Source organism: Tympanuchus pallidicinctus, unplaced genomic scaffold (assembly GCF_026119805.1).
Source record: "Tympanuchus pallidicinctus isolate F22 unplaced genomic scaffold, pur_lepc_1.0 scaffold5, whole genome shotgun sequence".
NCBI classification, from domain to species: Eukaryota; Metazoa; Chordata; class Aves; order Galliformes; family Phasianidae; genus Tympanuchus; species Tympanuchus pallidicinctus.
In genome coordinates, this window is record NW_026294769.1 from 48,726,524 (window position 1) to 48,754,114 (window position 27,591).

General features: G+C 43.9%; 1 protein-coding gene across 2 annotated transcripts in view; it reads right to left on the reverse strand.

Moving 5' to 3' along the window:
* Positions 1-23,251, reverse strand: part of ZNF704 (zinc finger protein 704) — a 91,682-nt gene extending 68,431 nt beyond the window's left edge. The window contains exons 1-2 of one of the 2 annotated variants that reach the window (XM_052704014.1): positions 23,039-23,251; positions 6,019-6,266 (exon numbers count right to left, since the gene is read on the reverse strand). In XM_052704014.1, the coding sequence (XP_052559974.1) occupies positions 6,019-6,245 (227 nt within the window). In that variant the 5' untranslated portion in view covers positions 6,246-6,266; positions 23,039-23,251. Of the gene's footprint in view, positions 1-6,018; positions 6,267-22,858; positions 22,881-23,038 lie in introns of those variants that run through there. The other variant, XM_052704016.1, reaches the window with a different exon arrangement.
* Positions 23,252-27,591: the final 4,340 nt, after the last annotated feature.

A 27,591-nucleotide genomic window follows, 5' to 3' on the forward strand; every position in this document is an offset into this window, starting at 1 on the left:
GTTTTCCATGCCTCTATTAGAAGTGCATAAAATGGCAATGAGGGAAAGAATTCCTAAAGACATTTCATTTACTTTACTTCAATTTCTATCACATATTTTTCCAATAAATTATGAACTAATTAGCAGATAATGTATAGCTACATGAATAAAAATTCATTTTGTAACAACAGTGCAACTCTTTCTTAAAAAAAAAAAAAAAACAAAAAAAAAGAAACACAAGATAGGAAGATCCAGCATATATGATTGTCACTGTAAATGGCACTACTTAACAGTGAACAAGAAAGGCCAAGGAACTAGAGGTTTTTATTGCACAATAGCTATTTTCTCACTATCGTAAGTACTTACACAACTGAGGTTTAGCTCTGGCTTTTCCATTAAGAGCACAAACAATGTAAAGAAAATTCAGCAGTTGGAAAATTCGGGTTTCTTCCCTTTTGTTTTTTCCAGAGGAGATATGGTACTGGAGGGATTGGGTGAAGGATATGGAAGGGGATAATACATATTTCATAATATTTTTGACATCATTTAGTAAGAAGTTAACAAAATTACTAAAACACTGCCACCCTCCAGAAGGGTAGGAGTGATGCCTGTTCATTTCCTTCCTTGATTCTCCACCCCTTTTGGACATTTCAAGTTGCTCCCTTCCATCACACCAGAAAAGACAGAATCACAGAATCACCAAGGTTGGAAAAGACCTATAAGATCATCCAGTCCAACTATCACCAACAGTTCTCACTAAACCATGTCCCTCAACACAATGTCCAAACGTTCCTTGAACACCTCCAGGCTCAGTGACTACACCACCTCCCTGGGCAGCCCATTCCAGTGCCTTACTCTTTCAGAGAAGTAGTAATTCCTAACGTCCAGCCCGAATCTCCCCTGGCACACCTTGAAGCCATTCCCTCCAGCTCTATCTCCAGTTACATGAGAGAAGAGGCCGATCCCCAGCTCACTACAGGTAATTACAGAGAGCAGTAAGGCCTCCCCTGAGCCTCCTCTTCTCCAGACTGAACAATGCCAGCTCCTTCAGCTGCTCCTCATAAGCCCTGTGTTCCAGACCCCTCACCAGCTTTGTCGCCCTCCTTTGAACCCGCTCCAGGGCCTCAATATCTTTCTTGCAGTGAGGTGCCCAAAACTGGACACAGCACTCGAGGTGCAGCCTCACTAGAGCTGAGTACTTGAGGACAATCACTGCCTTGCTCCTGCTGGCAACACTGTTTCTGATACAAACCAGGATGCCACTGACCTTCTTGGCCACCTGGGCACACTGCTGGCTCATGTTCAGCCGAGCATCAATCATTCACCCCAGGTCCATTTCCTCTACACAGTCTTCCAGCCACTCTGCCCCAAGCCTGTTGTTGCTGGCTAAGGTGCAGGACCCGGCATTTGGCCTTGTTGAACCTCATCCCACTGGTTTCAGCACAGCTATCCAGCCTGTCCAGATCCCTTTGTAGGGCCTCGCTACCCCTCAGCAGACCAACACTTCCAGCCAACTTGGTGTCATCTGCAAACTTAGTGAGGGTGCACTCGATGCCCTCATCCAGGTCATCAATAAAGATATTGAAGAGGACAGGCCCCAGCACCGACCCCTGGGGAACACCACTCATGACAGGTCACCAGCTGGATTTAACTCCGTTCACCTCCACTCTCTGGGCCCAGCCTTCCAGCCAGTTTCTTACCCAGCCAAGAGTGTACCTGTCCAAGCCAAGCTTCTGCAGAAGAATACCGTGGGAGATGGTGTCAAAAGCTTTGACATTACCTTTGCAGGAAATGCAGAGATGTTATGAAGGGCTTCCAGATGCAGCTGGTCAAATCACATCTGTTTAAATGAAGTTTTAACCCCAACACTACTTCTACATGTTTACCCTTACGTTTCACGTGAAAGTAGGAAACTTTACCCCTTGCTGTGTGCTGCTCACCTTCTAGTCAATCCCTGCAGCACATGCAGCCTCTACAGAACTGAGCAGCAGTCACTGTCCAGGCCCCAACTCCTCCCAGCTGTGCTGCCACTGGTCCAGGCTGCTTCTCTTTCTTGCAGACTTGCTTTGGGATTAAGTGTGGATTCTGGTGCATAACTGATGAAAATACAAATGAGTGAAAAGGCTCCGCTAACTTCTACACTGCTGCCTGCTGGGGACATCATCTTTGATTGCAGCTGACCTCTGCAGATACAGCTGCTGAGAACACCAGCAGAGCTGGGCTTCCTTCTGCCTACAATGAAACACTATTATTCCCTGCGTGGCACCACTCTTATTACAAAATGACCTTTCACTACTCAGATCCCAGGGATCTGTTCTATGTTTGATCGCTTGTAGTCGAACTGCAGGTCAACAAAAATGCTCTGCTCTGTAGACAAAATCTCAATTCTCAGGAGATAACTGCAGTTTGTAGTGGAGTTGTCAGACCGTCTTCTCCAAGACCAGTACTCTAAGCACTAAAACTGATGATAAATTTAAACTTTGAAAAGTGATAAGGAAATTTGAGTTCCTTGCTTTATATTAAACAGCTAATTTGCTAAGCTAACAGTTTTACTGGACTCATCTGAGTTTGAAAAATTAGTGCTATACACCTTGTGTAGTATTTCTGTACAACGACAGAATGAAGAGATCTGAAAAAGGAAAGACTTCATGCTTTTAAGTTCATATCTCATTTTTGTATTCCAACATTTTAAAAAATAGCTTTTATTTTTTAAAATCTTCTACTTTAATCTAGCAGAAACTTCCAATAGAGCAGAAGAAAGAGGCAGAAAGGTCTGCATGTATAATGCAAGATGAAACAGAAAATGTAAACAATCATCTTTAAAAGCTAATGTGTATTTCAGTATTAAAATTTTCCAGTATGTAATAAAATATTGGTACATTTAGCCTGACACTATTACTTTAAAGATCTGCCCCATGCAGCACTTAGAGTATGCCAGGAATGCAATGTTCAGGACACCTCCCTGGATGAGTCCATGGCACTGCTCCAAACACAACAGAAGAGCCTGAACCCACATCTTCCATCCTCCAGAAAACTACTGCTGGGCTGCTAAATACTATGGATCTACCAGTCCTCAAAAACCAAAATTCTACTGTCCACATTCTTCACTGGATTCCCATTTTCCATACATAGTGACCCAGATGTTTCCCCTCTGTATTTCCATCTACAGTAATTTCAGCGCACCTTAAAATGAAGCACCTGAAATGCCAGAGACCACGATAAAATATTTTCACATGCTTCTAAGACTGTAGTCTGTGAGCAATAATCAGAGCACTGCAGCACTACTGCAGCTGAGTCTGAGAAGCAGCATTTATCACAGCAACTTTTTTGAGCAGTCCGATATTTGGATACAGAGTCTCACAAAGATTTTCATTCACATTCTCTAGTATCCTTAAGAACAGATGAGATGGGATGGACTTTGTTTCATTAAGTGGTCAAAGTGAAGGATACCTTTCCATGTTACCAATCCTCTTGCAGACAATGTTCCATAGATCTTATGAGGACACTCACACGTTCCTGCTAATGAAGATTTTGCAGTTGGATAAACTTGTCTCTAAACCACTTTGATATTGCTCAGGGTTTAGTAAAGTTCAACCTTCCTCTTCAATTCGGCATTATCAGCAAAGCTGATAATCTCCTCAGCTCCATCAAAATTTTAGAACAGAATAGAGAGTGAACTGCATTTTCATAGCACTTCAAAACACTAGCTAAGTTTTAGCTAGTGTTAGGTGTTCTCAAGATGGTGATACAGCCACATGAAACTGAAGATTATATTCACCTCCTGACTTCTCCCACACTTTTGTAAATATCATATTATTGTAAAGAGCTAGGAGAATGTCAAATGCCTGGCCTTACATTCTTTTGTACCCCAGACAACATGACTTGTACAGATTCAACAGTCCCTACCAAAGTGGGATTGGGCATTCCCCTCATTACAACAAGTATTTAGTAAGATCTCCAAGCAAAGGTTTTTGCACACTTCCTGTGTGTTGTTGACAAACAGGACAAAAAGCCATCTCCCATTCCAATGGAAAATCAAACGTGCAGCAGGAGTGACCAAGATACTTATCACTACTGAATTTAGATTCTAGATCTGTTACCTGCTTTCTTCCTTAAGTCTCCTAATACAGCAGCTTCACTTGCACATATGAAAACATGCAAAAAATTCTCAGATATGTGCATACAACAAAATACAGGAACGATGAACAATTTTACAGGACACTTTTGCAAACAAATATGCTTCTTATCATCCTAGTATCCTGTGCTCACAACTAGTGCCACAATTAGTTTTAAGGGGGTATTAAAGATGCTTATTCATTCTCTTTTCCGTATTGCTGGGGAAGAAACGTTCATCCCTCAGAAGAAAGATGATCTCGAAGTTACAGGAAAGAGGAGCTTGACTCTTTGAGATGGATTATCTCAATCAAGTCAAATAAAAATCTCCTAAAGCCCGAACCTTTATTTTGCACATTTTAAAATGGATGTGCTAACATATGCTTTGAGCAGGGCACTGCTCCAGGTCACTTCCTACGGTGCCTTTTGACCTGAATCTTCTGATCATTACATTTGTTCTGAGATATGTGGGCACTCAGTCATTATTACAGGGCTGATTATGAGTGAAAAAAAATAAGTAAGCATCCTATTTAAGGCATAGCTGTTTACTAGATATGTGCCTAGTAAATGCCTTGTAAATGCCTAGTAAATGTGACTAGCATGTTCCTTTGACAGTTCTGTCAAAGTGGTTGTGAACTTAGTGGTTTTCACAATTGTCATCCATGAGAGCCAGAAGAGTAAGATGATTCTCTTCTGAGTGACATGACAAAACATGCAGCTTTATGTTTGTTTTTAGAAAGCAATCAAAAAACCAACAAAACGTACAGTTTGACTACTTAATAAGTGACATTCTAGAAAATAAACATGCTAGGAACTTCACTGTATATCATATGCAAGTGTATTTACTAGGAATATTAAAAAAACTCTCATGCACTTGTTATCTTGCAAGACAGAACACCCAATTTGGTATCAGTTTTTCACCACTGTTTCAAGAGAATCTGTTCAGAGTTACTGGATATTTTTCTTTCTCTAGCCCTTGCCTAGAGGAGTCATTCCTTTTCTCCAAGAAGAGAATTCCTTCCCAAAAAGTTCAAAGTTCTACACGCTGTTTTTCTATCCCCTTCTCTTTAATCGTTAGCTAGTACAAAATTCTTTGTTTCTTTTTCTCTTACTATTATTGCACCTAAATGTCAGAAAAAAAATATATATATACATATATATATATAAATAAATCTTGAATTTTTTGCTGCTATATAGACAATGCATAACAAACATAAAAGAACAAATATTTTTTCTCAAAATATTTCCCTGTAAGTATTTTATAATTAGAAGTGTAGCGCTGCAGTCACAATAATTTATGTGTATCCACACGAAATCCAAGGAATAAGAATTAAAAAAGCAACAACAAAATCCCTAAATTCCCATTTCATACAGATTTGATTTTCCTGCACTGGCTTTTCCTCACCACTTTTTTTCTGTTAATTCATTTCATAGACCACATCATGACTCAGCTTAACCCCATGTAAGCAGATGGAGGAAAATATGATACTACAAATTCAATTTCTAGAATAAGTCACTGCACATTCCTGTGACTAATAGGTAGCTGTAGGTATGATACTATGTCACATTTAGAAGATTATTTATCAGGCAAAGCTGAAGATGGGTCAACAATCTCCCCCTGTTAAGGTACATCCTCTTCTGGGCTTATCTCAGTTGCAGCATGTGATAATAGCAAAATCACTGCAAGTCCTACATTTCTGGCAGTCTCAGCTCCTTCTACTGTTTGCTACTTTCCAGCAGATCTCTCAAGTAGAACAGTCAAGATCAACTTTGGGCTGCTTAAACATAAATACCAGTTTTAACAGTTCACAGTACACTTGGCAAAGCTGCCTTCAATATCCCACCAGGAAGAAAAAAATACACATGAAAAGCATAAAAAACTCCAACAATCAACAACAAAACCAAACCAAACCAAACTTCCCTTACCTTGCTGGAGGCACATCAATGTTTGAAGAAACAACCTTGCGCTTCTGTTCCAGAAGACAAACAGAACGAGTGTTTTCCTTTTCATATTCATGAACTCTGCTTGCTTTTTTGGTCTCTGCTGTTTTTAGATCTTCCTCCTTCGTGGTGAACAGGAGAAACTGTTGGTCTGGCAGTTTTTGACTGATGTCAGTTTTTACATCCTCCTGTTGAAATGCAGGGAAGGTCATTTCACGCTTGATGCTGGTTGCCTGCAAAATTAAGAGCAGTTATTAAATTTTTCTCTTATTTCTCTAAAAAGTGGTGGTGAGGACCCAATATCCACAGACATTTTAATTAGCTCTTTGAATCAGAGAATACTATTTCTTTGCTATTCATAAATTCTGGAACTGCTACTAATTTCTCCATAGTGTTAAAGACAGCCCAGGAAAATAAGCAATTATTGGCCATTTGGCAAAGCAATCCAGTAAGTCTTAATGTTAAATAAAAAAGGTATTGGACTTGAAACACCGTAAGCCACAGTACGCACAACTTATATTTAATGCGCACACATCTGTGCTGTGTAACTATTCAAAAGAAATTCTGACTGCTCTCATCCTAAAATCCCATTAAATGTCAGAATTTACACATATGTCTTTCTAAAAGGCAACCAAGAAATAAAGGAGCTTCTGAAGCCATTTATGTGCTTTTAACATCAGGAGTTTCAACCACTAGCTTGCCAGAAGTTCCAGGGCTAGTCCTGGGTGGCAGTCCCCTCCTCTGAAGCCAAATGGCCACCAGAAGACAGAACAACCTGGCTGGAATAGATGTACTTCCAAAGCACATGCATGGTGTCCAGAAGTCTTCAAGACTTGCAAAGTGGATTTTTAGACACCTGTTACTATTACTATGGATGTTACAGTGGTGAAATCCAGGATGCATTACCATCAGATACCAACAGCACAGATAAGCAGGAATCCTTTCCTCTGTAAACTCTGCCACCTTAAGCCTTCTTGTCATTGTTCAAAAAATGAATAAATATATATGTAATTAATACCTATGTATACAAATACATATATGTATCTCCTCCCCACAAATCTATTTATAGCTTTCAGATCTTGGCAGGTATAAAAAGGTGCAACCTATTTCCAGTTCACAAGGAAGAGTCTTGCCAAGGTAATTTTGTTTTGTTACGATGTGAAGTATATGTCATATTTGGGACCAGTGATTTAATGTGTCTCATTCTTGTGTTTCCATGGAAGGACTTCTGGCACTTGCTTCAAATACAAAACTGAAATTGTTACTTTGTGAATGTAAACAGTACAAAGAATTAGTCATTTTACACTTCACACACGAAAAAATGACACATTACCAAGAAAATTTGTCTGGAAGACAAAACAATCAGCATGCGATCACAGAATTAAAAGAAGACATATAAACAATATAAATCTAATTATGATCTAATACGTATTTTTGGAAAAGTTCTTAGATTTACAGAAACGTCTTTTCTGAGGGTCTGAATATTTTCAGATACTGAGTAACCTTCTGTTTTCAAGGAGATAGACCTGAAATAAGTGATGCACTGAAGACAAGAAATGACTGAGATCACCTAGGTTCCAATATCCAGCCTAGAGATTATGCAAAGCCAAATGAAGGTGTGTATAAAAATTTGAATTCTGCTGTTTTATCATCTTCCAAGGCAAAGGCAGACTCCTCCTTTCTCTACTCTCCAATTCCAGTCTGAACCACAGAATGGCTGAAGTTGGAAGTGAGCTCTGGAGGTCACTGGATCAACCTTCTGGCTCAAGCAAGGCACTAGAACGCATTACCCAGGATTGTGTCCAGGCAGCTTCTGAATATCTCCAGGGGAGGAGACTCCTCAATTCTGAGGAGTAATGAGGAGTCTGAGTAATCTATCCCAATGCTCTGTCACCCTCAAAGAAATGAAGGTTTTACTTGAATTCAGATGGAAATTCCTGTGTTTCAGTTTGTGCCCATTGCCTCTTGTCCTGTATCATTTGGGCACCACAGAGAAGAGTTTGATCCTATCCTGACACCTCCCTTCAGATACTTATACACATTGAGGAGATCCCCCATGTCCTCTCTCCTTCAGGCTGAACAGGTCCAGCTCTCCTCATGTGAGATGTCCCTTCAGTATTTTAGTAGCCCTTCCCTGGACATGCTCCAGGAACTCGAAGTCTCCTCTGTATTGGAAAGCCCAGGACTGGACACTACTCCAGGTGATGCCTCATTAGGGCTGACCAGAAGGGAAGAATCATTACCCTCTATCTGCTGGCAGTGCACTTCCTAAGGCAACCCAGGACACCGTTGGCCTTCTTGGCCAATAGTGCACAATGCTGGCTCACGTTCAACTTGTACTTCGCCAGGATCCCCTGGTCCTTCTCTGCTAAGTCCATAGGTCAGCCCCCAGCTTGTACCACTGCATAAGATTATTCTTCCACAGGTGCAGGACCTTCATTGAATTTCAAGAGGTTCTTCTCTGCCCATCTCTCCAGCCTGACAGGACCCTCCCAAAGGCTGTGGAGCACTCCAGGATATCAGCTACCCCTCCTGGTTTTATATCATAAGCCAATTTCCTGAGAAGGGCCCTGTATCCCTTCATCCAAGTCAGAGATACACAAGTTAAACAATACTAGATTCAGTACTGACACTGCTAGCTGCACACCTCCAAACAGACCATGTCCTTTATTACAAACCTCTAAGACATGGCACTGTCAGTTCTCAATCCACTTCACAGTCCATTTATCTAGCTCCCACCTAGTGAGTTTGATGGTATGATGGGAAACAGTGACAAAAGTCTTGTTGAAGTCCATGCAGACAACACCCACTGCTCTCCCCTCATCCATTCAGCCAGTCATCCCATAGAAGCTAAGCCGGTTGGTTAAGCATGATTTCCCATTCTTGAATCCATGCTGACTACTTCTAGCAACCTTCTTGTCTTCCACACGCTTAGAGATGGCCTCCAGGATGAGTTGCTCCACTACTTTTCAAGGGATGGAGATGAGGCTGAATGGCCTGCAGTTTCCCAGGCCCTCCTTGCCCTTTTGAAGACTGAGGTGACATCTGCTTACTTTCTCAATCATCCCTCCTGATCGCCATGACTTTTCAAAGATTATCAGGAATGGCCAAGCAGTGATGTTCAGCAGCTCCCTCAGCACTTGTGGGTGCATCCCAGAAGGGTCCATTGACTTGTGGGTGCCACATTTGCCAAAACCAATCTAACCCAGTCCTCCTCAAACAAGGAAAAGCCTTATTTTCCCCACACTTTCTCTCTGGTCTCCTGAGTCAGGGATTCCTGTGGGCTGGCCTTGGTAGTGAAGACTGAAGCAAAGAAGGCATTCAGTTTCTCTATTCACTCTATCCAACAGGATGATTTTGCTTTGTTTTTAGTTTTTTGTTGTTTTTTTTTTTTTTCTACCCAATATATTCATCATTTTACCAAAGAAGAAAATAATTTGTTCTCAATGGGACTATGACATTTTATTCATTTTCAACAAATATATTGTCACACATCATTAAATTTAGTCATAGTGATCACAAAAGGTTGCAGACATGACTAAATTAACGGTTAGACAAATAGAATCAAAAACATTAAGAACAGAATCACTTTTACTGTGATACAAACCAAACTGTTACGCATACAGCAGGAGGGTTGAAACTAGATGATCATTGTGGTCCTTCTCAATCCAGGCCATTCTATGATATGATATGATATGATATGATATTCACATTCAGCTCAAATACATTCAAATAATGGTTGGGTTTTCATATTTCAATATATCATCATTAATAGCGAGATCCAAGCAAGTGTGTGAAAGTGAAAAATGACCACAGATTCAAATGTTCAGAAGGTTGCAGAAGGTCCACCAGCAGATGAACAGATCAGGTCCATTGGTTAAATAGCCAGAAATGGCAGGAGACCACATCTAGTGCTTATTCTTTCTGCTTTCAACAGATAATTGGGGAAAAAAAAAAAAAAAAAAAAAAAAAAAAAAAAAAAGCATCTTTCTAAACTTCCCCCTCGTGATTTCTCATAAGGTATCTTTTCTCCTTTAAAAACAGGTGATGATAACAAGTCTGGACTTGAATTCAGTGGCTACTGTCTGGTAACTCCCCTCTGCTCTGCAGACAGCTTTTTTTCCTTTAATTCATCCACACCTACAAGAGCCAGTTCCACTTGAAACTTCTGCCCTTTGTGGAAGAGTACATGACCTTTTTATGGCAACCTAGTATGTATGTACGAGCAAGTTAATGTGAGAGCATCATCTGCCACAGTAATTTGATCAAATTTCTCACTGTTTGGTAAATCCATTGATAAACCATTGGGGCTACCCACTTTTCACGTTCTAATTCATGATCATTCATAGCTGTGAGATAGCATTACCAATTTCTAATGTATTTTTCCAAATAAGTTATCTGCTCTATCTTATCAGAAACTTTTTTCCCCGTGAATCCAGAAGCCTTTTAACCATTTCAAGGCTTTTGGCAGTTCTGTAAAGCTACAATACATTGCAGCAAAAACTTAGTGGAATGTCTAATGCAAGCAGGCAGTCTCACAGATAATACTTCTGATACTTAGCATTTCTCTCTCATTAGCTAGGAAGTGGTTAAAACTACATGATTATGGTGCCAGCTAATGGTTTGCTTTTTCTTGCCAACATACCTCAATACTTGCCACCTTACTGCCTCCAGTATCAACTGCTGATAAATACCTCCATAATTTTTTCCATACACAAGTAATTACCACACGTTCAAACCACTTTATGTTACAGTCATTGCTTTTCTATGCAACTCTTTGCATATTTTTCCCTTCAAGCCATCCGTAACCTTCAGCTTGCTTTGAGCCAAGTGCTTTGCAACCTGCCCTCAGGCAACTGACATTGCTTGGAAGTTCAGTTACAGAAATACAAGTTATAAAAGATCTGCAAATTTTCATCTACCCTTGTTTTCTATCGGCAGTTACCGTCACCTCCCTTTGACAATTTCCCTCCTACCACTATGGGCACATGAGACTTTTGATACACTTGGAAATGACAGTTGAATGTTACCTGTTCTCCTTCCTGGAGCTCAGATCTGGTACTTGCACCCACTTGGCTCTAACCCGATTCTACTCTTTCTGTTCCTTTTCAAGAAGTGCTGGCCCTCTCACACAGTCCTTCAAGTTTTCAACATCTAACAGCAGGAACATTTCCAGGAACTTCTTCAGAGACAATGACAGGGTTACAAAGTCTCTACCCTTGATTAATCTGAAGTATTCCCCTTCTCCAAGGTCTGCAATGGCGCTGTACTCTAGCTATGCTCAGGCAAACCAGAGGCAGGTGCTGCTTCAGCCAGAGTTTGGTAATCTTATGAAAACTGAAAGGAACTTTTTGCTTTGGTTTCTAGCCAGAACCTTTCCTAAACCAAAAGCAGAAAAAGTTTTACTTTCTGCTTTGAAGTTGCCAAGACCATGACACATATTTTGGTTAAAGTTCTTATTTCAAGCTTAAATTTCTTCTAAATTATTCTTTAACTCAAGTAATTTAATCCTACATTTAAATGATTACCACACTGTTAATATTTTTAGTGTTTCCATCAGCACATTACATTTTTTATTTTTTCAAAAGTCACCTTGGCCTGCCTATGGAAGCCTATGTTTGGTAGTACCTTGTCACCACCGAGTTGCCAGTCCTGAATTTCATGTGCCCTGATCAAGTTGATGCACTGCAATGGAAGTCCTGCCCAAATTCAAGCACACTCCATATCAGTCCTATTTTTGAGGAGTTTTAGATAACTTTTTCTCTATTCACTATAAAGGACATGCAGATTACAGTTTTTTCAATAGTTTATACCTTAACATATCTGCAGACCATTATTAATCTGCCCAAAGCCATATCCCTGATACTATGACCACAATGCATTCAAACTTCAGTCTCTTCCAATTTCAGTTCAATTTGACCTCGGATTTTTCCCTGAATAGCAATAAATGTGTTGATCAAACAGCTCGAGTATTGAACCACCTAGCCAAGGGATCTGCAAGCGCAGACATAAGAAGAGGTATACTTAGAATCAAACCGACAGCCTTAAATCTGACAGACTACAAATTCACATCCTGAGTACAATCTCAAGGGGCTTTTTAGCACCTTCCTTCGCTTCTGGTATATTGCTGATCAAAAACTGAAGATAGTTATTTTCAAATAAGTCACTAACATTTAAAAGGCATTAAGACCATAGAATCATAGAACGGTCTGGGTTGGAAGGGACCTTTAAGATCACCTAGTTCCAACTCCCTGCTATAGGGACACCTCCCTCTGACCAGGTTGCTCACAGCCCCATTCAGACTGGCCTTGATGCCTGTTCTATAAGCTGACAAGTATTAGCATCCCAAGAATATCACATGTGACTCAAATGTACAGAAATGGCCCTGTAAAGGTTGTAACTGACTCTCACACATGTCCTTGCAGATCCTGTTTTCTTGTGCCATACCTGTTGATTCAGGTGGGCATACCAGGAGCACAGATCTTATTTTTAATAGCCTTTCAAGGGTCTGCACAGGCTGACAGCAATAGAAAAACAATCAGAATTGCCAAGTCACGTAAGGCACATACTTTGCTGCCAATTCTACAAACAAACCAGGGGCCAATCTACCAACAAGGTGGGCATCAATGAGTGAGACGGAACAAAAAGAAAGTAGCTGCTCAGCACGCAGCATTGCTCATCCCAATCGCACAGCATTCAACCCACAGTGAAGCTGCACTGATCTGTGCCAGTGGAAGGTGACTGCATTTGCCCGACCTTCTGCCATTCTCCTCTTCTGGGAGACAACTGCCAACACCAACTTGTCCTCTTGGGTCTGCCGGGACTCCCCAAGAACCAAGACGCCTGAGCAAGATCCCTCTGTGCAAAGTTTGCATCCTAGAGGCTGGGGTAAATAAAATAGCCATGCACTATTGCCAATTTGTGCCATTTTGTGTTTACTTACTTTTTTCCCTACAGATGAGATAGTTCATATTATAACAAAATAAAATTGCCTCTAGAAAAACATTTTGAAATATTTTATGAGGATGAAGAGTGTACAAAAATTGACTTCATTCAAACCTCTGGATAAAAAAAAAAAAAAAAGCAAGTGGAAATGTGCTTTGGGAAAACAGCTGCTCAAATACAAAAAAAAAATCAGCATCACTATAACTTAATACTCTTGACACCATTATCATTTTCATACAAACTTCCTTTTCTCTCTCAACTCAAAGTTGCACTTGCAGTATTTCAACTACAGGCCACCATAGTCAGACTTGGCCCCAGTGCCACTTCATTCCAAAACAAAGATCCCTTGCAAGCCACCCTGTCTGCTTTGCAGAAAAGATGGGTGAGAAGTTCTTTTAAAAAAAGACACCAACCACATCAACACCACACATCAATGCTCACTGCTCCAATTCTGGATAAATTTGTATTGTCAACACATAAATGATTTCAACTTAATGTTGAGATCCTTGGTTTACATACAGTAGTAACACTGTATAGCTTCTAAAGAAAGCACGGTTCAAGATGGGGATTTTGGAATGCCATCTCATTGCCTATGAGACCAGTTGGTGTCATTCTACCAGAAAACCCTCTCCTGATTCCTAGGAAAAGCACTGATAGCCACAAGTTGGTTTAGTGCCACCAACCTGCCACACAGCTCTGTTGCATTTCACAAGCTATTTTTCTATTCCAGCTTTGTGGCCACCTCTTCCACATTCTGAAATAGACACAAGCATGCTATGTGTTATGGACCACCACTAAAGCTGCCATCTGGTGAAAAAACAAAAGTCACAGGATTTTTTTAAAACAAGGCTCTACCATTTCTGACTCACAACTGAACAAATACACAGCTCAACAGAGGAGAGAAAGAAGGAATCAATATATTTCAGCCTAACATGGAAGGTGTAAATGCATGCCAATTAGTAACAATGAAATGAATACATTTGACATGATACACGTTCATCTAAAATAAGAGATCAATACCTGCAAGACTATTTTCAAGCACAGCCTGAGCAGCAGGCTATGTTCTAGGGACAACAATAAGCCTATCCATTTTTCTGAACAAGAAAGAAATCAGCAGCAGAGTTGACAGCAAACAGAATAGCAGCAATGAGAAACACTGAACTTATTACCAAGATAACATCATACAAGTAAAAAATATTTAAATTGAATCCCTGTGAGGACAAAGGTTTAGGTTTATTCTTACTACTTCATACAGTATTTGCAGTTTGAGTTATTTTAGCAGCATTCTTTATGTAAGAAGGGTCTCATTTTTGCCATTCTGAGACTGCGTTCTCACCACAAGGGAAGAAAACGTTGTGCGGACTGAATTTTCATTTAGCCAGAAACCTCTATTCATACAGGAATACAAAGAGATAAGACATTCTTGTAATGATGCTTGGAACTAATCTGCCCTGAATTTCAATGTATCATTACATTTTGGAGCATACTTTGCATTTAATTACTTGCTTCACCAGCAGTTGCTCATTATACACAAACCGTGTTAATCTAATCACTCCAAGCATTTGTAAACCACTGCTCTCTAACACCTAAGATGTAGCATCTTAAGGTCACTGTACCTGTTCTCTCCAATATATCAATGTGATCGTAGTATTTGTTTTCAACCTAGCTAGAACAAAGTCCATATCTTCATCATTTGTCTGAATATAGAAAGTGTCCAAAGTACTTATTTTCTAAACATTAAAAATCGAATCTGAATATTTGCTGTACAGATGCACAGTATGGTGCTAGGCAGCAAGAACTGGAGTCACCAAGAAGTTTCCATCACTTCACTGTCACAGCAGACACACACACGTTATCTAGCTAAATCTAATTCATCTGCAAGTGTAGAACCCAATCTGAGATGTTCGTCCATCAGCAAACATCCAGATGAATGCCAGAAATTTTCACTTGCACGTGGGCTTAGACATGTACTTGTACACACTTACAAGCACATTCCACATTTAAAATCTAGCACTCACCCAGGCACCCGTTCTGTCCCATACAGAACAGGCAACAATTTGTGACATCTGAAATCCTGCAATAACTGACGCAGGAAGTGTGCTATTAAACTTGGAGAGAGGGATGTCAATAAGATTATAGGAGATTCTATGGAAAACAACCACGGCCCTTCCCATACACCACATCCAGTTCTAAACAAAAATTATTTAGAGATATTGGAGCCTTTTCCTCCTTGATCACAGGAACAAAGGGAAGGCCTCAGGTAGGAGGAAAGCAGAGGACTGTATTTGCAAAACAGGTTCACTTCTCATTCAGCAATCCTGCTACTTCACGTTACACTCTGCAAAACACGCCCACCATTGACCGCTCAGGTTTCCACCAGACACGAATTAAGAAGGAGCAGGTTGGCCCAAAATGGGAAGCCATAATTGCTTTTCCAATTATTGGTTTCCCAAACGGAGGGTTTAAAATTAACTAAGACAATTATCACGTTTCTCGAGGTGGCATACGTGCCTGGCCCTGCGAGTCGGAGGTCCCTGCGAGACACTATGAGCTTCAGGAAGAGGACAGGGGAGGGCAGCCGAGCAGAAAAGGAGAAGAGCAGGGCACACCCACGTCTGCCTGCCCAGCTCTGGGAAAGCCTGAAAAAACAGTTAAAAACAAGTGTGATAACACAAGGCAGCAGGTAAATTCATTAAACTACAGGCAATTTTGGCTGTTACTTCTTTTATATTGCTAACTGTAATCACAAGCTGCAATTATTGAGTGCCATCACATCAGGTGTTGATACTGCAGTGGCTGAAGCTTTGAAATCTCACATCAGGGTATTTTCTACAGTCTTCCTATGAACATGCATCTTCCCTGAAATTACCATTTTCTTCTGTTGTAGGAGATATAAAGAAGGTAACAGAAGCTAATGAAAAAGTATCCGCTGTCTTTGCTGACCCTCATTTTGATTCTGTCTACATTAAGATGCTGCACACTACAGCTCCAGGTTACTTTAATACAGCCTTGTGTATGGACTCTGTTATGGGCAGAAATATCCATTTTTTGTAAGTGTAAGTGAAAGACATATTAATAATCTATGTTAATGTTTTATCTTCTTGATTTCAACAACTTGAAGAACGCTACTGAAGATGTACAAGAAGGTTTGTTTCTTTCCATTTTCTCCTGGTTTGATATCAGTAAGAATGGCAGTGATTGCAAGCAGGATGGAGAAACACCATCACTTCTCCTATAATCTCATTCAGGGTTAAGCAAATAGAACTCCCAAAATCCAGGCATCTGAGAGGCAGCAGAGAACTTCCCACATGCAACACTAAGATGTTGGAAATGCCGCCTCACTGGCTCCTAAGTAAGAACACTCATCTGATCTGTCTGCATCTGAAAGCTCTTTGTGTGGACCAAGATGTATAGCAGTGTCTCTAATGAAAAAAGAAATCAGCTTTACTTTCAAGATCTCTTGCAGATCAGATACAAAGAGGTGTGAGGTTTCCAAGGCCAAAATCGACTGCTCGAGTTTGGGAGCAGCCAGCAGAAATAAGAGACTTGAGATTACAGATCTCTTAAAAGGGTGCAAAAATGTAATCCATTTGCCTAAGCATCACAGTGGAAAATAAGGACCTCTGCCTTTTTTTTAAATGTTGATGTTTTGGAGAAATCAGACAATGGTAGTTCACAGATGTATCCAATTTCTGAATGAAATCAGGCACTGAGGATAAAAGCTTCAAGGGTCAGAGCTGATCCCCAGAGCTTACAGCCTGGAGGACACATTCACATTATACACACATTCTTGTTTTCCCTAACTTGTTTCAAGTCAGGACGTGGACAGCACAGCCCTCCAGAGGAGATGAGCACATAAGGAGTGTTGCCACCAGTTCAGATGTTCTCCCAGAGCTATGTTTGGCTCCAGACAAAAACATTAACAGTTTTCCTGTTCAGAGTAGGAGAGGTGCCAGCAGAGCAGCTTATTTTTGGGTCTGACTACACAGCAAAGTGGTATCAGAGTTTCATCTCTGTACCCCTGCAGGCAAAGGAATAACACAAGTGAAAACATGCAGTGACCTCTGCTTCCTCAGTGTCTCTAGACACAAATCCTCTGGCAAATTGGATGGACTGAACATGCCTCATAGGAGAAGAGCCTTCACTAAGAACATGAAGAATGAATCCCGAAGTTCTGTGCAAAGATCAACCAGTCAAACTGATGTTGTTCCCAAAAGGAGGAAGGCTTGCTTCCTTCCCTCCCTTTCTTTTTCCTCCTTCATGTACTAGCTGGGACGTTATCACCTCTTCCCTCGCACTATCAGGATGCTGTACTGGTTGCCAGCTTTAGGCAAGCAGTTCAGGCAAGTTCCGGCAGCCCACTGCAGCATGCAACAAGTTCTATAATGAGTCCAGTGCATCACAGGGAGCTGGAAGAAGGAAGGCCAGAAGGAATAGGGATGCTTTACCCTTTTTCGTACTGATGAAACAGGTCAGCTTGACATGGCAAACTGTAGGTAAAACCCAGAGCCCCATCCCAAAGGAAGCATTGGGAAGAAAAAGGGCAGAAGAAGCCACTTCTCTCATGCCCTAAGAAGGACAGATGTCTACAACACCTGGCCACACATCCATAAGCAAATCCCTAGCAGCCTCAGTTTCACCATTATTTACAGTCCTACTTTTCCCCTCCAGCTCCGTGCCAGATGAGCCCTGTGCAGCAGCGAACCATGAGCTAGCAAGGCACCACTGCTCACCCGGATTGTCAGAGCAACAACTGCACCACAGCGGGCTGTAAAAAAGTTGGTTCTGTTTCTTTCTGTAGGTAGCACTTACATTAGACACAATTACATAAAGAAGAGACTTGTTATAAAATAGGTTTTCAAAAACATTTTCAATTCAAAGACTGTTCTGGCCATTTCAAAGGCGTAGGCATGTATGTATAAAGGATCAAGTTGGCTCAAATGTTTAGCTCACCAAATTCAAAAAGCCCAGTTCACTGAAGGTCTCCATACAACGTTCTTTCTGTCAGTATGATGCAGGCGTTTACCACTTGATCTGCTGAAGCAGAAAATTTCCTAAGTAACCAGCCCATCTCATGACTGCTTGTCATAATTGCATTGCCTATCTAAAGTACAAGTAAGCTTTTATCCACTCCGTTAAAAAATACATTCAAGATGGTAAAACGATGAGCTGTGTAATTTCACACTTCAGTATCCAATCACTGAGGCGTTTTACCTGCTCCGATTCTGTGTCCAGTGATGGTAAGTGCCTCTGGTAGATTGAAGCCGTACATAAAGATCAGTGGGACTGATGGAGAGAGGTTTTGAGAGACTAATGGATGCACACCCGTGGTTATGTAATTGGGCTCTAATTCCAAGTCTGTTTAAACTAGCGGGGTTTTTCCATCAGCTTCATCAGAGTCAGGGTTTTAGGGAAGTTTGACTCTTATCTTTGGCAAAAACAGCAATGAAAAGATGTGTATTTTTATCCCGAGTTCGAGCAACAGAAGTTGTTCAGTTTCCTGTCTTCGTTAGTTTTGTTGTCAAACAACAAATACCACCCACACATGTACTTTCTCATACAATGAGGAAAACGTCACCACAGCCACCACTTCAGACTAGAAAGTCTGGCAAGGTGCCCAAAAGGTGAAAGTGATCAAATTGCAGATTGTTCATCAGCACTGGCACCGCTCAATGCTTATATGCTCTGCTCTGCAACGCTCTGCAGTTAGATGTCACCACCAGACCAGGAACTCTAAGCTGGGCACCACAGAACGCAACACACACTCTTTATTCACACTCTTTTTATTCACTTTCTATTTCCTGTTCAGTCTTTACAAATAAATACAAACACTAATAACAGTTTCTCTTTTAGTCCTCAGTCTCCTTCTGGCTGACCTCAAGGAATAGTCAAGCTGCTTGCTATTTTTAGTTAAGTCATTCAATAAATCACTTGAAAGTATTATGAATACTCAAGGTTAATGAAGAGAAAGCTAGTGGGCACTTTCTTACTGCGGAGAAAAAGTAACAAACACCATCCATGCTCGACCCACAGCAATGCTTACAGAGGGCTGAGCAGTGCAGAAACTGCTCAGGTTGGAAAAGACCTTCGAGATCAAGTCCAACTGCAACCTAACCATACTACCCTATCACTAACAACCCTCTGCTAAATCATGTCCCTGAGCACCACATCCAAATGGTTTTTAAACACATCCAGGGATGGTGATCAGCCCCCTGCCAGGGGTGCCTATTCCAGTGCTTAACAACCCCTTCTGTAAAGAAGTGTTTCCTGATATCCAACCTAAACTTACCCTGGAGCAACTTCAGGCCATTTCCCCTCATCCTGCCACCTGACATCAGTGAGAAGAGACCAACTCCCTCTCGCTGTAAGCACCTTTCAGGTATTGGAAGAGAGCAATAAGGTCTCCCATCAGTTTCCTTTTTCCCAGACTGAACAGCCCCAGTTCCTTCAGTCTCTCCTCGTAGGGCATGTTCTCCAAGCCCTTCACAAGCCTTGTTGCCCTTCTTTGGATCTGCTCCAGCACCTCAATGTCCTTTCTGTATTGAGGTGCCCCAAACTGAACACAGTACTCCAGGTAAGGCCTCACCAGAGGTGAATATAGGCACAGGATTACTTCCCTAGTCCTGCTCACCACACCATTCCTGATACAAGCCAGGATGCCATTGGCCTTCTTGGCCACCTGGGCCTTCTTGGCCACCTTCTAGGCCATACTAAAACTCATACAGTTTATCCTGGCCCATTGATCCAGTCCATCCAGGGCCCTCTGGTAGGGCATAAGTCTATGCAGCCATACTTCTCATGGGATGCGTTACACATACTGAGGACCACATCACGAAAAGCACTTTTTCAGTATTGAGTTTGCAGACACAAAGAGCAAGCAGCACACATCCACCAGCAGTAAACGCTGTGTCCCTGACAGCAACTCATGGTCACTCAAACCAACCTCACTGGGGGCTGAGAATGGTCCCACAAACATGGATTAGAGCTGCCAGTGGCTCCAGCACACCTCATTCATCACACATAGTTACACTTTGCTCACACAATTCCTTCTAAGGGCAAAGCGATTACCCTTGGTCAGTGTCCAAGAAACAACAAAAAAACGAACCGCACCAAAAATTCCCAGCAAATTGCTCCCGTTCATTCTTCATTGTGGGAGACTGAGGAAAAAGAATACCACCTTACAATTGCACCACTCTCATCCCTCCACTAATCCATACTACACACAAGCTTTTCTATTTGTAATAAAGAGGAAAAAGCCAAGTCTACCTGGGCAGTTTCCACCCAGTCACCAGCCAGGCTTTCAGTCAAAGTCTATATTTAGAAAAACACAATGGAGCTGCTGGTGTTAATAAATCTGTATTGTCTTAATTTGCTTATCCTCCACAGCCTATCAGTACCCATTTTTTTCTCTCTTCAACCCCACAGCAGCAAACAGAGCAGCACTGTGCTTGCCCTGCACAGCCCAGCATAGCAGGAGCCTGCTCCCAGGCCACGATGTGAGTTCTGTATTACACAGATATTTCTACAGAAGCAATTGTTCCTACCAATACTAGTCCCAGAGAAAACTGTTCATTCTTAGGTTAGCATGCAAGCTCCCAAAGTGCTTTTGAGACCTCTCCACCAGAAAGTGAAGTCACTATTTAATGACAAATTGCTTTTTGTAAATTGCCAGTTCAAATACGTTGGCATGCACACAGGAAAGCTAAATTAAATAGCACTCGACTAATCAAGCAACAAGTAGGTTTGTTCTGCCTGAGGTGAGCCTATAATCTGTTTAAAGAGTAAACGTGGACATTTGATTTAAAGGATGACAATGAATTCACACCTGGCTTTAGAAAGATGGTAGAGAAAAGAAGGTGAGAGAATTCAATGAAATAAAACAAAGCATGTAAATAAGGGGCAACTAACTTCTTCCAAAGTTAGAAGACTTTTCTTTCTCATCTAATCTCAAAAGGCTGGAGATCTAGATGCAGCCAAGGCACAAAACATGGATTACATAGTTTCACATACAAGATGAACTGGTGCAGACGGCACCTTGGTCTTGCTTGTTTTCTGACCCACATGAATGAATTGGTTCTGGCAGGATCAGCAATCTTGGCAATTTTGACACGGCCCTACAGGCTCAGAAGGTTTCCTGGGCTGTCCTCCTGCCAGCCACCGCTGGCCTGGTAAAGCATGCTCACACCTCTCCCAGCATCATGCTGGAGCAGCAGGGAAACAGGAAAGGAGAAAAAAGGGAGCCCTCTCCAGTGCCCAGCCTCTTCCCCTTGTGGCTACGCTGACATAAAGAAGCAATCTCTCCCTCCCCTTATTCCCTCTCTCTCATTTATTGTCTCTTTCCAGGACAGCAGAAATCCAAGATCAGTCTTTAGAAGCTGACCTCCAAAGGTCAACTCAGGAGGCAGACACCCCTCACCCTATGCCAGCTCTCCATTTGCCAGGGACCCAACTCTGTCTAACTGTGGGTGTGTCATGCCAGGCCATTACCCTCTCACAGTCCCATGATCAGTTCCCTGCGTTCACTTCTGGTCTGCTTCTCCCACTTTTAATCTGTCACTCCAAACTTCCTTGCAAGACCCTGAGTTTTATGCACGCCTATCCTATCAATCCCTAAAGAAATGCGTGGAAATAAAGACAACTTAATTTCTTTACCTGTTATTGTATTTTTCTTAGTTTACAGTACTTAGAAGTGTAAGTGCTGAAAGAAGAAATGAAGTGGGTCAGGAGAGGTAGAAATACTCTTCCAAAGCCGTAAGTGAGTGCATACCTAACTTAGGGAGCCACACAGCACTGCCAAGGACCTCAGAGTTTGTTGTGTATACCAACAGCAGCAATCTCATCTATGAAGCGGATTAACTTTCCAGGGAGGTAAATACACACAAGTATAACATTCTTGTACGAACATACAGACTGAATTAAGCGAGACAAATATCAGCTGCCTTAATGTATACTGATAGACAGATACTAACAGTGTGCTGTGGACTGGCAAAGGGAACCATGCATGCAGCCAGCCCAAGCTGCCCTCCCCAAACACTCTCCAGCACTAAGGGCCATGGCAGCCAAGAGCCCTGGTAAGCAGCAGCACGCCGCATGCGTGCCATCGTGCCTGGCTACCAAGTGAAGCGCTGAGGGCTCCGCAGCACTGAGCAGCCCAGAGGCCGGGATCACACCCATCACTGTGCGGCACTGGCTCATGGAACCCGGGCAGTCACTGTGTCTGGCTGTACCTATCCTGCTAGGACCGTGTGGCAGCCGTTCCTCTCCTTAGCTGTGCTTCTCCTGTGGGTATAGGGGAGACCACAGGATAATACAGCACAGCCACTCTGTCGCTCCTCCCCTCCTACTAAGTAAGACACTCTATAGAGAATTTTGAAAAAATAAAAATTCAGATGGATACAGCTTCAACTCTCAAGCACAATTATTTGTGATCCTCCCTGCATTCCTACCACGTGAATCCTCTACAAACCTGCACATGGACCTAACTGTTCTACCCTGCGTTATCCCAAGAGAAAACCCCCCCACAGCAAAGCACTCCTAACAAAATACCTGAACCAAAGCCCGCGGGATCCCAGCGTGAGGGCGTTCAGCAGGGCGCTCCCCATACAGCCCGACCGCGTACACCGGGACCGGCTGTGAACGGGGCCTGCGCTGCCCTCCGGCCCGCCCAACTTTTCGTTATTCCCCTCCCGAAGTCCCAGCCGGCTCCGACCCCCAGCGCCGCACACCGGGCAGCCCACACGCGCGGCGGCAACCCTCCGCCGGGAGCAGCACAGCACTCGGCCGGGCTCAGCCCCCTCCGCCGCCGCCCTCCCGCCGCGTTCCCTCCCAGGGACGCCCGCACCCCGTCGCCCTTCCGGCCCCGCTCCGGGAGCCCACGCACCGCTGCCGCTTTGTGCGGGACTTGTTGAGCGCCGGACGCGGGCGGAGGGGCCGCTCCCGCCGCATCCCGCCCCGGGGCACGGGCCCTGCCCGCCCCACGGCCGCCGCCGCCTCCTCCCACCGCCCTCCCGCCCGCCGGCAGCGGGGAGCGCGCGCTCCGGCCCGGCCCGCCCGGACGCACCTTGAGGCTCGCCCGGAGGGGGCCCTTGCCGTGGGCGCTCAGCGCCGGTGGTGGGCTCCCCAAGCCGCCTTCCTCCTCCTCCTCCTCTTCCTCCACCTCCACCACCACGTCCTCGTCTTCGTCCTCCTCCTCCACCGCGGCGGCCGAACCTTCCCGCCGGGGCGGCCTCCAGGCGCTCTCGGGCTTGGGGGGCCGAGCCCCGTCCGCCTGCGCGGCCGCCGGCCACGCGCTCAGCCGCCGGCTGCCCATGCTGGAGCGCTTGGCCAGGCGCCGCGCCTGCATCGTGCCCCGCCCGGCCCGGCCCGCTCAGCGCAGGCTGCGGGCGGCGGCCCCGCCGCGGGCGCGCAGCGGCAGCGCAGAGCCGAAGGGGCGGCGGCGGCGGCGCTCACCGGGGGGCGGCGGTGGGTGTGTGCGGCGGGTGCGCCGCGGCCATGGGGGCCCGGGGCGCGGCGAGGCGGGCCCGGAGCCGGCGCGGCTGCCCCGCAGCTCGCCCACCTGCTCCCGCCCGCCGCCCTGCCCTGCCCTGCCCTGCCCGGCCGGCCCGGCTGTCGGGCGCGGTGCGGGCTCCGCTCCCGCCGGCCCTTCCTCGCCGCCGCCGGTCCCCGGCACCAAAACCCGGACTGGATTCCCGCCGTCCGCGGGGCCGCGCTGCCCGGAGCCGCGGGCGGGTTCCCGTGCGTAGCGCCGCAGCCGCCCGCCGCCCACCTGCTGCGGCCCGGCCCGGCCCCGGCACCGCCCGCAGCCGGGGGGAGCGGCAGCCCTCGGTGTGTGGGACGGAGCTGGGGCGGCTCGGGCCTGGGCGGCGGTGACGGGAGCGCACCTCTCCTCGCGCGCGTCTGAAATGCAGGAACTGAACCTTGGGACACGAAAGACTTTAGAAAGAAATGTTTCAAAACGGAGAGTTTCGTGACATTGCAGTAACTACTGACGTTTCCTACAGGCTTCTCTACCACTTACTGACGTACCCTATTAAATTATAATTAGAATTGTTTCATCCTTTTCCTCACCATTTCTTCTTGGACTAAGTTTTGAGTCTTATTTGCTTGCTATTTCTGAGCCACATATATCTACATATATATATTCTCTCCCATTTACAAGCAAATCACAGTAATTCCATTTGCTGTGTTTAGTACCCGTCCCCACATGCATTTTGCTGTACAGAAACATTCACGTGCCACATGCACAAATAATGTACCAGCATGGAACCCAGCCTCCACGACTACTTTTGACAGTGACAAATTAACACAATGATTTTTATTCACTTTGGAATACGACACACAGTGCAGGCAGGAAATTATAGATAATACAATTACCATTCTTACAGAAATAATGAAAATGCTTTTCCTGTCTAACTAGGGAAGTTGTTTCAATTTTCTCCACCTGGCTTCACAAAACAGCCTCTTTCCCAGGTTTTCAGAGACAACGTATTTCTGGACAAGATCTGTAACAGATTCACTAGCAAATCCTACTGTACCTGGTTTTCCCATAGCATTTCCCCACACTTCTGGGCTTTCCAACCTTATTGGCTGCGCAGTGCTGGCTCAGTCGACCTTGCTGCAGAACAGCACACAGCTGTGGTGTGCTGCCACCAGCCCAGTGGCAATTCGTCCTCCTGAAGCTTCACGTGTGGCTGCAGCTGTCACAGCAGACGTGGCACCTGTTGAGAGGGTCCGCCCTGGTTTTATGAGGGTAACGATGGAAGGACAGAATTGTGGAGAAAAAAAAAAAACAGGGCAAACACTTCAGAGCTTTATTTCTGTGTTGAAGATACGATGAAAATTACACTTAAGGTTTGCCTTAAATTGTGGATTCCACCATGATTTTAAATGGCACTCTCAGTGCCTTCATGCTTGTGCCTCAAAGGCATAGGTCTCTAGAGACAGAATCATTCCATCACCTCACAGTATTCAAAGTATTTCATAGATCCTCAAATCATTTGAATAGCACCACAATCTAACTTTGATCTTCTGCAGTGGCCTATGTCCAGTTATCTAAACTATTACTGTGTTACTGAAGGTCTTGTTCCTACCTGGTATGTACTAGGGTGGATCCTGAAAGACTTCACTGAGTTTTTCCAAGGTCTGTATCTTTTAATTGTAGCAAAAGCAGAATAAAAAATAAGATGATAGACAAACCAAATGCATTATCTCAAAATTGGATGACATGTGCTAGCAGGAACACCCCAAGTAATAGCACAGAGCCCATAGAATCTCATGTAAAAAGCAGTGATTATATAGCTAGGCTTGCACAAACATCTTTGTTAACTTCAGTGAAACCTCACAGTCAGCCTGTATGTGCACTTTGCACTCAGACCTCTGGTCAGCTTACTTCCAAGGCACGGCTGACCTGATGCCTCTCGCTGAGATGTTTCAGTGCATGAGCACAAAGGATTGTTAACCAACAATCAGCCTTTCAGTTGTTTGTTCTGCAACAGTTGTTTCTACAGTTACTAACCAGGTTCTGTTTTGGGAGCATAGTGGCAGAAGAGAGAAAAGTCCTTAGGGATACACAGCAAAGACCAGGCCTGCCTGCCTGCCTGCCAGATGTGGTGTTTCTCCTTGTGCAGAGGTTGCTCCATCATCCAGCGCACCACCTCCTCCTCTCAGGACTCCATAGGCGATGGTCCTGCAGCTCTCTCAAGGCACAGCAGGAATGCAGACAAACCCTGGAAACACTGGGCAGGGTAAAGGGGAAGAGTGTCACCAAATCCCCGTGGGGGAAGAGGAGGCAAAATACTTTAGGGATTAGGAGGGAAAAGGAAGTCCAGAGTTCACTGGGCAGACAGGCAGGGCAATCCCAAGAAGGGGCTCAAAGAACACTGACTTTTGATCAGTCAGCTGAGCTGCTAATGCTTTTTACTCCTGCTGGGTTAGCACATGAGACAAGAAGCCAGTGTTGACAACTCTGTAACAGATCGGTTAAAAGACTTCTAGCACTTCCCAGGCGTGCCAGGTTGGAGCGGTAGTAATAACTTCTCTTACAGTACTTGATACAAACGATAGAAATGACTGAAATGTTCAATTTCTTCCAGTCTGTCTGACTTGCAGCATGAATAGAGCTGCAACTGAACCTGAATTGCCCTTTCAGCACTTCCCACAGGAGTTAACTTCTGAAGAAAGTTTTTCAAAGAACAGCGAGCCCTAGATACGGGACTCTGCAATATCTTTACCCTGCTACGTTCACAGACAGGAAAGAGGCAAACACAAACCATAATCCGCTATTGCCCATTACATTTTTTTCCCTTCAGACTCAGTCTTAGCACTTGAGATGAACTGCTGAACAATTCTGGCCCATAGCCACATCCTGCCACCTAGTAAAATCCTTGTGATACACAGGATAGTATGGTAACACTCAACTAAATAGTAATCTGCTGACTGGACTACAGCATAATACGCCTCTGACAGAACTGCAGGCTCTGGCCGTGGCAGTAACTGTTTACACGTCAATGATTTCCTAGCTTATTAAAAGTTAATGTGCACGTTGACACTCTCTTCATGTATACAGCTTTCCAAAACAGAAGAAATGTTTCAGGTGCTTCTGTGCGTCAAATCTTAGCAATCAGTTCACATTTCCAACGGAAGTAGTGAGTATCTCACCACAGAAAGCCATGAAAAACAGTTCCATCAACAGGTATCTTTCCTCCAGAAGTTATTCTAGAATTATCTGCAGAAGTCAATTACAAGCGTCAGCTTTCAGGCTGTACTGAATAATAGTCATTTAATTTCTTCCAGTAAATCCAGTGGGCAGCCCTATGCACCAGGCACAGGAAAATTCTGATTTTCCCTGGCACCGACACAAGTAGTCTACACTGATCAAAGTCCGGTGGAGTTTTCTTATTATATATACTTTTAACTTACATTTTATAGAGTCCACCTTTTACCTAAGTATTCTTCTTATATAATTATTTACTAAAATATTTGACATTTTGCTTTATTCAGCTTCTGCTACTTTATACCCTGATCGTGACTGCAAGCAAAGCTTGCCTGACACAAAGCTGGGGAGTCTATTCTGCTTGGAAAACCACAAGTTCCTCCTCAAGGCTTCAGGAAGGCACTGTTCTGTGACCACCTCATCTGCTGGTCCCAGACCTGTTACCATCAGGGCCATCAGTCAGCAGTGCAAGCTGCTAGCAGCACCAACCACTACTTGCTGCACACAGGCACTGGTAAGGGTGTGCTTGAGCAGGGCTGACAGCAGCAGTGTGCAGACATTCCACAGTGTATTTTGCTGGACTGCCTGTAATCCTCACCTTGGCATTCTGATTTCTTCTTCTTCCGCCCTCCCCCTGCTGCCCCCCTCTCCCACCCCCCCCCCCAAACCGTAAAGAAAGAATGCATTTCTTGGTTTATTTTCTTTAGTCTCTGAATAGTTTTGTCTGTTAATGCCAGCTTTTTCTTATCACTAGAGGCAAGATCCCCTCTGCTCCCACCTCCTCCCCAGACCAATGCTATGCTTCACTCCCTGGCCTTTAAAAAAGCCTAGCACCAATTGGTGCTAAGAAGCTCTCAATTTTCTGCTCACTTAATCACATTTTTCAAAACACAACCTGCTCA